Source organism: Protopterus annectens, chromosome 9.part0, assembly GCF_019279795.1.
Source record: "Protopterus annectens isolate FY-2018-M chromosome 9.part0, PAN1.0, whole genome shotgun sequence".
NCBI lineage: Eukaryota > Metazoa > Chordata > Ceratodontiformes > Protopteridae > Protopterus > Protopterus annectens.
In genome coordinates, this window is record NC_056743.1 from 1,612,789,360 (window position 1) to 1,612,804,474 (window position 15,115).

Genomic DNA, 15,115 nt, shown 5'->3' on the forward strand with positions numbered 1-15,115 from the left:
CACCAGCACATACTCTAGCAAATGTTTTTGTTGACATAACATTGCACTTTGAAGATGTGTCAACTTTGAGCTCTATAGATTTCCCATTTATCAGAACAGTACAAAATACTTCATTCTTGCCTTAAATCTACTGCATTGACTGTTCCATTAAGCACAGGTACACCATTAACAAAAAGTAGGGTCACAGCTTTCTAATTGATCAGCTTGTCTCTCTGAATGTTCTCATTTAATAAAAGAATGCCCTTGTTTGATTTACATAACCTTCTGAAATTATTCCACTTATTGCATTTGTGGCATTGCTGACCAAAAGCTAAGCACTTTTGTCTTTTGCGCTCACAATTTGTACCTCAGTTATGACAGTTGACTAAGAAATTGGGTAGAGCAACATGCTTTGAGTTTGCTGACTCACCATTGTACTTCACTGAGACTGTGCGCACCCTGGAATTTGCTAGAAAGGTATGGGGTTTCCCAGGGACTGTTGCAAGTCTCCCCATAGCTGTCATGTGCTTGCACTTGCTTCTTTTAACCACATGTTGCATATTATCAACATGAGCACTAGAGGATAACAGGAAGCATGCATTTCTCATGTTTAAGCATATTTGTGTGCTTTTCTTTGAGCTCATATGTCTGACAAATCTCAATGGCCTTATTCAAAGTTAAAACACTGTCATGAAGCAAAATCCTTTTTCACAGCATAATCTTTGATACCACACACAAGTCTGTCCTTTAATCAGCTCGTCCCTTAAATCACCAAATCTGCACATTTTAGCCTTATTTCTCAAGCCAGTTATATATGCTGCAAAAGTTTCCCCATACTTTTGATCTCTTGTGTAAAATAAGCGCTTTTGCATTGTAATATTCATTTGGGGGTTACACATTTCTCTAAATTTACATTTTAGACACTCGGGGGGGGGGGGTCTTCCCGGTACCATTATATGACGGTTTCCCCCTCCCCCCTGCAAATACAGCAGGTACATACACAAATGAACACTGTCTTTATATGACCTCTGAACCAGCTAAAATAAGCAGAATAAATGCCTTTGTATTGTCATCTTTATCAGAAAATGCAGCTTGTATGAAAATATACTTTTGCTCAAACACACTCCAATTCTCTGCAATATTATTATCAAATACAAGTGGAGCTGGTCGACGAAATCCTTCAGCCATGCCAATAAAGTATGCTTAAACACACTGAAAAAATGGCCCTTATAATTATGTACAAACATGCACACACACCAGGTACTTGTAATAACATTCAAATGCACAATAAACTCTTCAAAATATTGTACTATTGTAATAGTAGCAGAAGTAGCTAGAGTTTAAGTTCACTACTTCTACTATTGTCTGATATGATTAATATACAGTGATTAAATAGAGATATATGGACTGAAAATCTTCCACACAGAGAAGTTTCGTACACTGTTTTGTAATACTGCAGAAACATGCAAACAGTTTGTATACTTTGGATATCTTGAATAGCTTTAATTAATATGAAAAAGTAGCTCATAGTAACAAAATTCAGTTATTTCCCTTATTTTATACATTTTATGTGAGTTGGACTCTATTTCAAACATTTTCCATAGTTATTCGAATATTTGTTTCAGTATGAGGCAGTTTGGACATTTTGTTAACTTAGAAATTTGTTTAGAGCATTCTGAGTGCTTCCTTTTATATTTTGTGAATAAGAAACCATTTAATAAGTAAGCTTTGATACCTGAAATGTTTTTCTGGCTTTTTTTGCGAGTTATATGTGCAGTAGGGGTGATCCATTCATTATATTCCTCCACCATTAACTGAGTGCCTTCTTGGTCCTGAATCTGGATTTCTGGATCCCACTTCTGACACCATGTTGCTTGTTTTAGTTTACAATTGAAGACGAGCAGGCAGGGTGCTTTGTTTATATGTTTTATTACATAGAAACACATCAGGATGGATAGCAGCAATATAAAATGTAAACAAACTGATTGACATACTACAAAGAAATACATGCTTACATCTCAACAGCTTACTACAAAATAACAGGCTCACATGAGCTCAGTATTTATACACTTGTGCAATCCCCTAGAAAGCTTCTTAAAGGTATACATACATATTGATCTACATGTATGTATATATGTATTTATGATAATAAATGGTGGAAAATAATTCAGGTACTGATTATAGTTTTGCAGAATCATAATCCTTATGGAAGTGTAGAGGTGCTAGAAGCTGCAGAAGTCTAGAGGGGCGAAAGGCAAAAGGGGCATTTAGTGATCTAAATGGACAGGGTATTTTTAGCTTTCTACTGCTGTAACAGAAGCACATATGTGACACAGTATGTATGTAGTATAAATATGTATTACATTTGTATGACTGCACAGAAATTTCATAGAAAACTACAAATGAAGGTAGTGTTGCACCTGCATAGTATTAGATCCATTAGCCATATATGACTCTACTAGTTCTCTAATTTTCCTAACAATTAAATGTCAGAGATATGCACAGAAGCTATCCATAGCTTGTGTGAGGCTGTGGCAGTGTGGTCATGTTTTATATAGAGATGTATAAAACTTTTCCAACTATCAAACCTTGGAGGTATGAAGATGAGATCCCTATATCTTGTTTATAGGCTTTATATTGCCTAAGAGCAACAGGTTGGAATACATAAATGTGTTTTTTTTTCACTTTTATTAAAAGTCACATATCAGAAGTGTATACATGTGGCTAACTTTGACGGGTAAGAATAAGGAGACATATTATGAATATATACCTTGGATCAAGTTAAATATGTTACTATATTGAGGCAAAGAGGCAAGCTGCCTGATGTGTGACAGCAGCAACTAGAAAAGTATGATTGTAGCCATTTATCATTACATTTCATTTCATCCCAATCTAACATAAATGGATTACACAGAAGGTGACTGTTTTTTTTCTTTTCACAGAGACAGACACTATTCTAAAACATGATTTATGTATATTTGCATGCATTTATCTTCTCTGTTTATTGGGAACTAGTTTTTTGCTAAGTTTGATCATCAAATCTTGGGCACAACTTATTTCTTCCTTGAAAGGAAAAATAAGACTGAATCACTTTATATAGTCATGGTTTTTGTCCAGGCTTTGATTGTAGCAAAGGGCTGGGGAGTGTACCTCACAGCATCTAGAACCACATGGTTTCTGGGGCCCAAGCAGGCTCCAGACTATCAGCTTATTTCTATTATTTCTTCCACATTTATTACATAGGAGTCTTGACTATTTACGGACTGTTGAAAGGATGCAGGAAGAAAACGAAAAGTAAGATTGAATTAGTTTTTTTTTAGCCAAAGTTTTTGTTCAGGCAATCTTTGGCTCAAAATGTTTAAAAAAAACCCTCTAAAATGCAACCTAGGGTGTCTAGAACCCAATGACTTCCGAGGATCTGAAACCTCTAGCTTAATCTGATTATTTTTTCTTCATTTGTCATGTTGCAATCCTGGTCTGTCAGGTTGAAACAATGCAAGAAAAATATGAAGAGTACAATAAAGTATGAGAAAAGAAGAAAAAAGAAATCTGAAAGGTGTGGCAAGGCTATGATGGGGAGAAAATAGGACACATGCTGGAGGTGTTGCAGAGGGGACAGTGGGGGAGTGGCATGGAGTCCTTTTCCTAGTTTTTTTTAATAAACAAAGGCCAAAGTCAAAATATTCAGTACTGATAGGGACTAACCAATTTAAATATATCACACAACCTATTAACAAGGTTTATTACACTCCATAAAACATTTTATTCACACTGTGATATCAGGGTAAGAAAAAACATGCAAGATGCTTGCATTTTTCAGATTTCTGGAGTACAGTCCTTTTGATTTTATCTTTATTTACTACTACATATATACCTGGCTGCTTAATAAATAGTGTTTAAATGTGCACTTACAGACACAGTCCTCAAGCAGTTTAACTTAAGTTTAGTCACTATATTTGTGCCTGATGAGTAACACCCTGCAGTAGTGATGCCTCTCCGTAAGGGTGGACTTACAAATGGCCTGGGTAATTGCTGTCCTATAATCTTACATGCTTCATCTGCAAAATCATGGGGTTTATTATTAACTAAATTGTGACATTAAGACCCTTGATAGACTTGACCCCCAACAGTTTGGCTTCATGACGGGAGTAGACCCTGTCTTTTTAACCTGGTAAACTTCTTCAGAAGGGTTACAGAGGCTGTAGATATTACCTATATAGTACACATGGTGTATGTTGGCCAGGAAAAGCTGTTTAACACCATTCCTCATACTGGCATCATACAAAAGCTAATTGCTTTAAAAAATTACCCATATGTGGTAAGATGGCTAGCAAACTGGCTGAAAGATAGAACCCACACAGTATGAGTTACAGGTGCCTCATCAGAATGTATGAAAATGACCAGTGGTATTCCTCAGGCCTCAGTGCATCTCCTTTTTGGTCTTTACTTCTCAGATCTCCAAGGGGCAGCCAAGAACTCTGGCTAGCAAAGTTTGCAGATGACCGCAAACTGGAGGTTATTGTTCAGTCATCCAATGATATCCAAACTCTCCTGAATTAACTCTGTCTAGTAAACTCATTGTGTACTAAAAATGGTCACAAATTAAATGCTAAAAAGTGTTAGAATCAGCACTTCATCATAGTATATAGACAACACACCAGTACAAAATGAAAAAGTTTCAAAGACCTTGGTACTTGGGCAAATAGTTTCTTTTGTTTTGACTATCTCTTGACAATGGTTGTCGGGAAATCCTTTTTAGTCAGTACATCTAATTGTCAAAGGAATATCAACACATTCTAAAGAGGTAATCACTCCCTTATGCTCAGCACTGATCCTGAACATGATCGAGTGCAATGCCCCCTTAGGGTTGTATCTCATTAAGTATATAAGACAATTAACAAGACCCCAAAGGTTCCTAAGCAAAATGATCACAGGCCTAAAGTCTTAGAGCTGCCAAGACAGGCTGGAAGTTCCTTTTATTCAGTGTCATACAGACTTTTGGAAGGTCATCTCTGTCTTACTTTACTGCATGTTATTCACCCAGATGACCTGGATTTTATTTTCTCTGTAAGTCGAATATCTCCACCAACACTAGAACCAGCGACCTAAATCTTCACGAACAGATAAAACAGCACAGTGTAAGGCAGTGCCTCCCAAACCTTTGAAATAACTTCCTCTACATGTTAAGCAGTGTGATTCACTATCTTACTATAAACAGAAACCAGATGACAGGATGGGTATCCAAAACTTCACTCTGGGTCTGACTTGTATGGCCCTCCTGGAGAAAGGAAGTGTTGCTTGAAGGAGAGTTTTGGCAAAGCATGAGTGGTCATAAGACTAGTTGGCCTTGGAATATCTATAAATCTAAACTGTTTTTATGGCATACTCTCATAGCTTGTAAGGAAATCTCTGCATACCCCCATAATGGTAAAATAAAGAAGTTACAGAGTTCCACGACAGATTTACCTTTTATTTATACAAAAAGAGTTTATATAGGAAACAGACAAGGAAAAATTGCCTACTGCATAAAAGTAGTATGCATCCCAGACATGTTAGTAGAAATGTCCTGAAAGGACAGATGATTAGGAATATGAGAATATACAACAGTGACAATGAACTTAAGCAAGCAACAGAAATATTGAAGGATGAGTTTATTAGCAGAGGCTATTCCAACTCTGAAATAGATGCATGTGTCAATGAAACACTGGCAGTAAGAGGAACGAAAGGCCGTCCTTATTTCTCAGAGGGAACAGAAAATCAAGAGACAAAGGATAGACAACACGATGATACAAGACTACGTTTTCCTATTACTTATGCCAGTGATATAAATGTGTTTTGTAATGTTTTTAAAAAGAATTGGAATATTCTAACTGCATCCAAGGATTTAGAAACAGTAATAGACTCTGCACCACACTTTTCTTTCATTAATAAAAAGTCTTTAAAAAGGCAGCTATGGTATAAATCACATAATACTATACATGAAGTTACATCACAGAGGAAAGGTACTTAACACCTGTAGAAAATGTATAGCATGCAGATATATTTTTTCCTGCACTATCTTTTTTCATCCAGTGAGTAAATTTAAAATAGAAGCAAATATATATGCAGACTGTAGAACTACTGACATAGTATATTTCAGTTTTTGTCAAATATGCAAAGCATACTATATAGGTAAAACGAATAGGATGCTAAAAGAACGTATTCTAGAACATATGAGAGACATTGCGACAGGTAAAGAAACTAATGCTCTAGCCAAACATATTCAAAAAGAAGGGAAGATCATAATTTTAAATTCTTTGTGCTTGAGGGAGTTAAGAAAGGCCTTAGAGGAGGTGATATAAAAAATAAAACTGAAGAACTAGAACAGAAGTAGATTATAAAATTAAATGCAGATAAACATCCAGGAATAAATGATGCAGTATCACTTAAACCCTTCCTTAAAGCACGACATTTGAAGCACTAAATGTTTGTTTTTAATATGACATTTAATTATATCCATGCCTTATTATATAATATGTTGCCTTTGCTTTGTCTATATTTATAATGAATTCAAGTATATTAAATGAAATTAAGAATTTTGTCTGCCAAAATGTTGTAATCTAGCTTAGTTAGGCCTATATTATAATAATATGCACATATATATACATGCATTTTCATAGGTAATGTTTTGCTAATATTTTTTATTAACATTTTATGTTTCTATTGTATCATATATACTGAGCTGTTTTTTATAAATATTTTGTGTAGATATAAGCTGATACAAAAGAATGGCAAAGTAAGAAGTTTTGGATTTTTAAAAAGTTTTTATTGAAAGGGAATCACTCCCATGTTTTAATTAGGTAATTGTGATTAACTGCAATGTGTTAATGATAGAAGGTTTAAAATGCTTGGTTAGATAAGATGACATTGTAATACAGTCTGAAGAAGTGATCTGGGTAGATCACAAAAGCGCTTACTCTTTTTTTGTATAAATAAAAGATAAATCTGTCGTGGAACTCTGCAACTTTTTTATTTTTCTATTTTGGTACTTTTGTGTCGTTGTTAGAGTGAACTCAGTACTCTGTCCATTTTCCTTATACCCCCATAATGATTCTGAAGAGTATAAAGTTGGTCTAAGATAATGAATGAATAATTAAATACAGCAGTATGATTGCTATCAGGAAGTCAGGCTGCAGTGAAATGTACCTCTGTGGAAAAGTCTGCCTAAAAACAGGTTATTAGACAGGAGAGCCAAAGCCTATCCTGACTGATACACAGTGGGTGAAATGCAATAAACATGCAGGTATGTGTCAACTTATCAAACCTTACTTGTAGAACATACCTCTCAACTGTACAAAGTATGTGTCTTTAATGCTGTTGATCCCAGGTTGTGGCTGAAAGGGATCAATAGCCCAGTCCACTTACCTGGTAAACAAACAGTAATAAATAAACTGTCCAGAATTTTGCAAAACAACTTTCAACCAGAATTTCACAAAATGCCCAGATTATTGCCTCATGTTTTTGGTCTTTTCCTTATAAAATTTGTGGTTTTCTAGCAAGCCTTTGAGGATTGTGCTCGCTAAATAATAATTAATTTAAGTCTGAGATTTCATATTATTCAGAAAATGCAACTAATGTAAAACCTGTTAGTTTTACGGCGCTCTAAGTTTGTAAGAGCAATATTTAAAATATGTTCCTGATTTTGTCCCCCCCCCCATTATTTTTAGCTTTGTCCAGAATTCTTAAACAAAAGTTCAGAGGTATTTCAATGATTACAGTTGGACAATAATGCCAGACATTAAAATATAATATTTCTATTGTTCAGAAAATGCATGTTAATGCAGAAACTACTCTTAATTTTTTAAATTAATTAATTTTTAAAATTGTCTGTAGTTTTGAATCTTCATTCCCCGTGTTAGTTTTGGCTTTGTCTAAAATTCCTGAGGAAAACTTGATCAGTAAGCCTCAAAAAACACTCACGCAGGCATTTCCATAGTTACCATAAGCTTGGGCAACTGAAAGAAGACGATTTAGTACTCCAATCATATTTTTCCAGTTACCTCAGCTTGCTGTTACCTCGAAAATGCCAGTGCAAATGTTAACCTGTAATCTCTATGCTAGCAGTTTCAGGGCACATTGCACATCTGTTGAAAGTGGTGAGGGGGGCTCTCACCCCCCACCTTATGGTTTGGCATCCATGTGGAAGTGGAAGTTTTGAGTGATAGGAGGCTGTAAGAAGTCAGTGACAAATAAATTCACTCCACATTTTTACACAGCAGATTTTGGGATACACATCGTTATTCTCATATTTAACTTTTATGTTTTAGGACAAATGGGAAAAACTATCTAAGAACAATCAGTCAGTGGAACTCTTTGAGCATGTCAGTCTTATGAGTCTGGACACCTTGCTGCAATGTGCTTTTAGCTACGATAGCAACTGTCAGACACAGAGGTAAGAATTTATGGTATTAAAGTACTATTCTTGTCAGAAGTAAGTCATCTGTTGTATGCATTTACATGCTGCAATCATTCTCAGTAAGAAATTATTTAAAAGTTGTTTTATTACTCATGGTGTTACATGAATTTTCGTGAGCATATACTGTTAGTAGCTACACTGTTTTTTTGGACTGGAGAAAATATCACCTTATGAGCATACTATGAGGAGAGAGGAAGCAAGCATTCTATTTCGTGCTGTTTTAAAATGGAACAAGAGTATCTTTGTGGACTACATGTGGCTGCCAAAAAAATCATGAACTATAAATGTCTAGAGTTTGCGTGAGCGTTCTCACTGCTTAAAAATTGTGCCATTCAAATCATGTAAATGTTTGACTGAAAGCTCCTTTATTTCTTAAACACTTCCCATGTCATATCTGCAAGCAAGAGAGACAAAAGTAAATGATATTATTGAATTAGACAATGTAAGCCAAAAAATGCTAAGATACTTTAATGTTACATGCATGGACTTTGTGTAGCATTACAAATTCTCATTAAGAAATGTGTTGTACTGCTATTCTTTAAGAGCATTGTGGTTAAATGTGGCATTTGATTGTGTACATCCACAACTGAAAAATTGGTTGGACTAGTTAGTTACCTAGTGGAATTTGGGTACTGAAACAAAACATTTGTAAATGTATCTGTAGATGAAGTTAGATATTATTTTGTCAGCAGTGGCCATAACAGAACCTGTAAATGACAACCAAGAGATTGATAATTTTATAAAAATGCCTGCAGACAGATATAACAAGAGAGGAAATGAGCATCAATGTCACACATTAGGAGATGGCTGTAGTAGGTGCATGGAGAGGTGGGGGGGGTCAAAGAAGAAGTAATAGTGTGCACACACACACACACATACATATATACACTCTCTCACATACACACACACACACACACACACACACACACACACACACACACACACACACACACACACACACACACTAAATGCTTTAAAAGAAAACTAAAAGAATAATAGCATGAAAGTGATAAAGATACAGCATCTAAAAGAAAAATACAAGTATAATCTCCTTATGCTAATGTCTCAGTAACAAAGGCTTAGGTTACAGACCATGACAGAAGCAGCTTGATATGATGTCCATCCACGCATGGAGAATGATTTGAGTTCTGTTTTAGACCACCCTAACAGTTTCTACTCATGTAATAGTGGCTAGGTAAATGATACTCTTGTAGTGTTGATAATGGCATTAACAGTAGACTAACAGTTGTTTAACTGTAGTTGGACTGCATTACTTGCAGACAACTACATGCTTTTTACATTTCTTATCATCTGGGGAATGTGTAGACATTAAGAAGAGACATGGACTGTGTTTTCATTATCTGAATAACTATACTTTTGTTTTTATTGCAAAGACAATAGAGAATTGTTTGAAACACAATACTTGCATTGTAGCTTTCTTTTCAGAATAATTCTTAGATTGCTTTTTCACTGTTTTCTGATTTATATCAGCTTTGTGCACACTGGCCATCAGCAATTCATACTACAGGCACAGATACATAGTCAGCAGCTTTATCAAACAATATTACTGCAAAGTATTAATTTTAAGTTACAGTTAAACAATCATCAGTTATAATGATTGCAGTGCAGACTGTGCCATGTCTAAGTAAAGATGCCAAAGCAACATCTGATCTCGACATACAGTTGCCAGCTCTAGTGGTGTAGAAGGATAAAGCCCTGACTGTGATGCTCATGATCCAAGTTTGATTAGAGGTTGGAGAAGAGAAGGAAGAATGACGAGATAAAGTCCACTCACATCTGTCGGGACAGTGTGTCAGTGGAGTGCATGACTATAATGGATGCGCTTTGTAGAATCTCTGGTGGAGACTGGAAATAACTGGAGGTGCTTGCCTTACAAAGGGGTAAAAGACATTGTAGGGATGTATCTTGAAGAAGCAGTTAATATACCTGTCGCTTATACTCACCACATTGTACCCTGGGGGTGTAGAGTGTATGCACAAAGGGAAAGATTTGGGCATTAAAAGAAAGCCCCCACTTCCCTGAGATGGATAATGCCTCTACTTCTGGAGGAAAAACCTCTCTGTTAAGTGGGAATCAATAAGCCACAGGGCTCTGTCCTCTGGGGTAAGTGAACAGGCTAGTTGGCTTCATTGAAGGGAGCCTGCTTGGAAACAAAAAAATGTATGTGGTTTAGCTGTAACACAATGGTAGGAGAAATAAATTAAGTTCTCTGTTTCCTGAGCTATTCTATTTCTGTGGTATTCAGTTAATAGAAGTATTTTTTAAATATTATTTTAATTGACTTCAGTATAAAATTCTCCCAAGTATAAGAATATTCTCTTGAATATTTCATTCATATGTCCATTTTATACTACTCTTAAAAATAAAACTTTTCATTCAACTTGTTTGTTACAGCAAAAAGCTGATGGTTCATTATTTCACACCATGTTGAATTGTGGCTTGATGAACAGAGTAGAATGAAAGGTGTTTTGGTCAGGAAATCCTTCTTTTTAGCACAAATGCTATTTTTTTCCCTAGATAAGATACCTTTAGATATCATTCCTCTCTACGCTGCTCTGACTAGAGTAAAATATCCCTATGTATCTGTCCAGTCACATCACACAGCTAGAAAGGCCTCAGTGGTTTCCAGCTAAAACAATTAGTCATACAAAAATCCTTGACTCAGACTCTTACAGATTTTACATGGAGCTCTTTGTTTTGCATTCCATGCCATTCATTTCCCTCTCGTCATTTATTTCTCACGTCTTCACAAGACAGACAACTCCACAAGCAGTAGAACTAAGGATATGAATCCCCTTCACCTTATAAAATATACTGGGGAAAGATTTACTTCTCATTATTCATCCCATTCCTACATACATTTTCCTTGCATGTTAAACGGAGTGATTCATCCCTGTTTGCCAATGTAGAAGCAGGAGGTGGATCATAAGGGTGAGCATTGACAAGATGCAAATGGTCTCATGATTTATTCACCTGGTAATTTCTTTAATCCTCTGATCCTATGAGAGTTTAATGAATGTACATTACATTTAAGTGTTGAAAAATGCAGAAGGACACAAATCACACTGGATGCAAGAAAGATGAAGTTAGCGCTTTTGTTTACTGTAATACGTAAACTTCCTCAGACCTGAGGAAGTTTACGTATTACAGTAAACGAAAGCGCTAACTTCAACTTTTTTGCATCCAGTGTGATTTTTTTCTCCTTCTGCATTTTTCAAGTGTTTCTTTTTCTGGATTTGTTTATTACATTTAAGTGTGTTAATGACTTAAGAACTGCAGCCAGTCATTATAATGTGTATGTTACCTTAGAGTGAAAGGCGTTCATCGGAGTCACAGACTAGTTTCAGATAGTAGTCAGAGGTCAGGTGCTCAGTGAGATGATGGTGGTGAGGACTGGTGTAGTATCCATTATCACAGGGAGTGACAGTGTCGTCTATAAAACTTGACAGTGTGATCTCAAATGAAGAATTAGTGTGGAGAGGAACCCAATTTTTGTTTTGTTTTTGGATCAGCATGTTGCCTTTCATCTAGAATTCATAATGAAAATATGAACTGAACTGATACTCACCTGTATCAAAAGTGTTTCTGTCCTAATTAATGTAATGGGGTGTACAAAAATAATCAAAACAAAAAACATCTGAAATAATAATGAATTGTGTCTGTAATGTTCTGTTACAGTGATTGATTTGTGTGGGATATAATAAAACATTTAAAGAAAATTCTTATGAATACATCAAGTTTTTCCATTTACCTGTATATCTGTGATAAGTGAAGACTTATGTAAACAAAATGCCAAAATCCAGGTTGGGCTGGAATATAGGTATAATAATAGACAGGTAATCAGGAGGATCATATGATACCTAACCCTGTATACCTTTAAAGAGAATATAAAATTCTCACCTCCCAAATCAAGCAGAACTGTTAGCATAATATCCCTGGCGTAAATTTGTGTCTACCCATATGATCATCAAGACTGGCCTTAAAGTAGTACTTTGTTTGACTTACTTTGTTTAATTTGTATTGTAAACATAATCATAGACTGGGAATACATCCAGTGCGTCCTGTTTATTTGTTAGTATAGATTTAGATCCCAGAGTGACCATTGACCACATCCACTGTAACTTTTTTCAAAGAAGGTTACTGGCTTCAGAAGACAGGGCCTGTCATTAACAAAATCAGACTGACTGGGGTCTAGTTCGTTTATATTACCTATATCTGCAGAAGTAAGTTTTGTTATGATACATCCATGGTTCCATGGTTTTGATTGTAAAGCTAGTGAGGCTGATGGGCCTATAAATTCTTTGGTCTAAAGGGGGGGGGGTCACTCTCCTGTAGGGCAGTTCCAGTGGCTGTTCTCCAGATATCAGGCACAAACCCATTGGTTCGATAGAGTCTGAACATTTACGTAATGGTTTGGATAGTGCATAGTTGACACTGATGAGAATATAATCTGGTATGTTTTCTGGTCCCCTTTGACAGGGATTCTAACACTTTTTCCAAGGTGATTTCAGGGGAAAATACATTTTCATGGATACTATGGATAACAACGTGGGTAGGTAGGTTAAAGTTAGCACTAAATGTGTCTGCTAGGGTCTACTTCAAATAAACAAAAGACCACTTACCAAGATAACATTACCTAGATGACATCGCCAAAACCTGATTTAAACGAACAACCACAATGCTGAAGGATTTCACAGGGTAAGTATCAAAGTAGCCAGAAAAAGGAAATTTTCCCTTTTACCCACTGTAGTGCGATCCCAGAATTGGTATATTTAGTTAGGGGGATGTGGGGGCACAGCCCCCCACATTGGGGTGCGTTAAGGGCATAGACCCCCCCAAGGTGACTGGGTTTGAGGTAGTGTGGTGTGGTGTGGTATGTTTCGTTGTTAGATGGTAGTCATCTGGATACCTACCCTGTGAAATCCTTCAGCATTTTAGTTCGTTTAATTCAGGTTTTGGTATGTTGTCTCAATGATTTCATCTTCGGTAATGTGGGTTTTCTTTTATTTGAAGTAGACCTTGGTACTAGAATATGCGGTAATATTTTTTTAACACCTTTACTGAATTATCACCCAATACGCAGGAAAACATGCATCTACACAAAAGAACATAACCATGTTAACTTGTTCACAGCCACAGACACCATACATCCCATGCACTTTTTTATAAATGGTTATCATCAATCCAGTACTACACAAACCGATAAACTCCTGCTTGCTCTTAAGCCTCACTTTTCCTCCAAAACATTATTCTGTATGTATTGTCCCACTATTTCAGTTCCTCTGTATGCAGTCTTCTCCCACCCCCCACCTCAAGGATCCCACTTCCAACTCCCGTATCTGTCCTACAATACTCGCCACCTCAAACACATTTGGATCAGACTCTGACCTCCATCAGCAACTGCTCTACTGGCAGCCATCAAAACCAAACCCAACAAGGCCTCATTATGTCCAGGCTACTGAGATCCTGTATCCCAGCTCAGAAATCACTTCCCTAGCTACAAAAACAAATTCAGCCACATTTCTGATAGAGCACTCTGCAGGAAATTCGCAAATTCCAAAACCTGTTGCACTTCCAAAACATGTTTCCAGCCACCACCATCCCCCTTCTCACCCTTAACACTTGCCATCTACCTGAGGAAAAACTCCCTAGAGTTTTGCCTGAGGCACAAAAGTACCCATGCAGACACCTCCAAGCAAAAATCCCAGGTCTTCTAGACTCTGCTGCACAGTTGGGAGCCCACATGTGTCTCCTCCCACATCTCTGTGAACTGTCCATCCAATCTCTCCCCAAGTCCTCTCCATCTTTCTCTGACTGACTTCCGCAGTCACCGTGCAAGACCCTACATGCCTTGCCAATCATCCCTCCCTCAACAGCAGCCTGCCCTCTAGATCCAACCAAAAACTCTACCATAGCAGGTCCCCCCACCCCTGTCTCCACACCCACACTCCGACATCAATCCTAGATAGGGAAGGCAGTCTCCAGCCCACAGCCCAAATGTCTTCCCAGCCTAGTTTTACTGCACCACCCCTGTCTGTCTCTAGTCACCTTCTCCCAACAACCTGGGACCCCCTACATTCCCCATCATCAGAATCTTCCCCTTCACTCTAGTGATGGCTCAGCTCTCGGAACACTCTCCACCACTTCACAAATGCAACCCTTTTAATTTCTCCAAGTCTTTTGGGTTTATAATACCATTATGGGAATGGACCCTATTCTTAAGTCAAAGTACGATTAAAGCACATGAAATTAGTATTGTTTCAATCTTTTATGTCAGCCAAAAGTGCTCTTTGCACACTTGCAATGTGCCCAGTAATGGCTCCTCCTGCAATTCATACAGTTACATATATTGGTAACATATCTGAATACAACTATAGTTTCTTTTTTATAAGACCCATTGCTTCTACTACTATTGGAACTGTCTGGATATCTTTCTTCCACATTGCTCTCATTTCTGCCTACAAATCCTGATATTTTATGACTTTGTATCTATCTCTACTCAAGACACAGTAGTCAATGGGTGTAGTGATTTCAATGATCATTGCTACTTTTGTTTTCTTTTCATGGACCACTGTATCTGTTTTTATCACATCTATCTTTTGAACTGCTGGTAATGGGTGATCCCATGTGATGTAGACTTAATCATTTTCTAGGATGCTT

The 15,115-nt window shown here is 36.8% G+C and overlaps 1 protein-coding gene across 1 annotated transcript in view; it reads left to right on the top strand.

The window, feature by feature from the left end:
* Positions 1 to 15,115, top strand: part of LOC122810728 (cytochrome P450 4F3-like) — a 3,229,861-nt gene that overhangs the window by 638,901 nt on the left and 2,575,845 nt on the right. Inside the window, exon 6 of the mRNA XM_044082292.1 lies at positions 8,286 to 8,410. Within this exon, the coding sequence (XP_043938227.1) occupies positions 8,286 to 8,410 (125 nt within the window). The remainder of the gene's footprint in view (positions 1 to 8,285; positions 8,411 to 15,115) is intronic.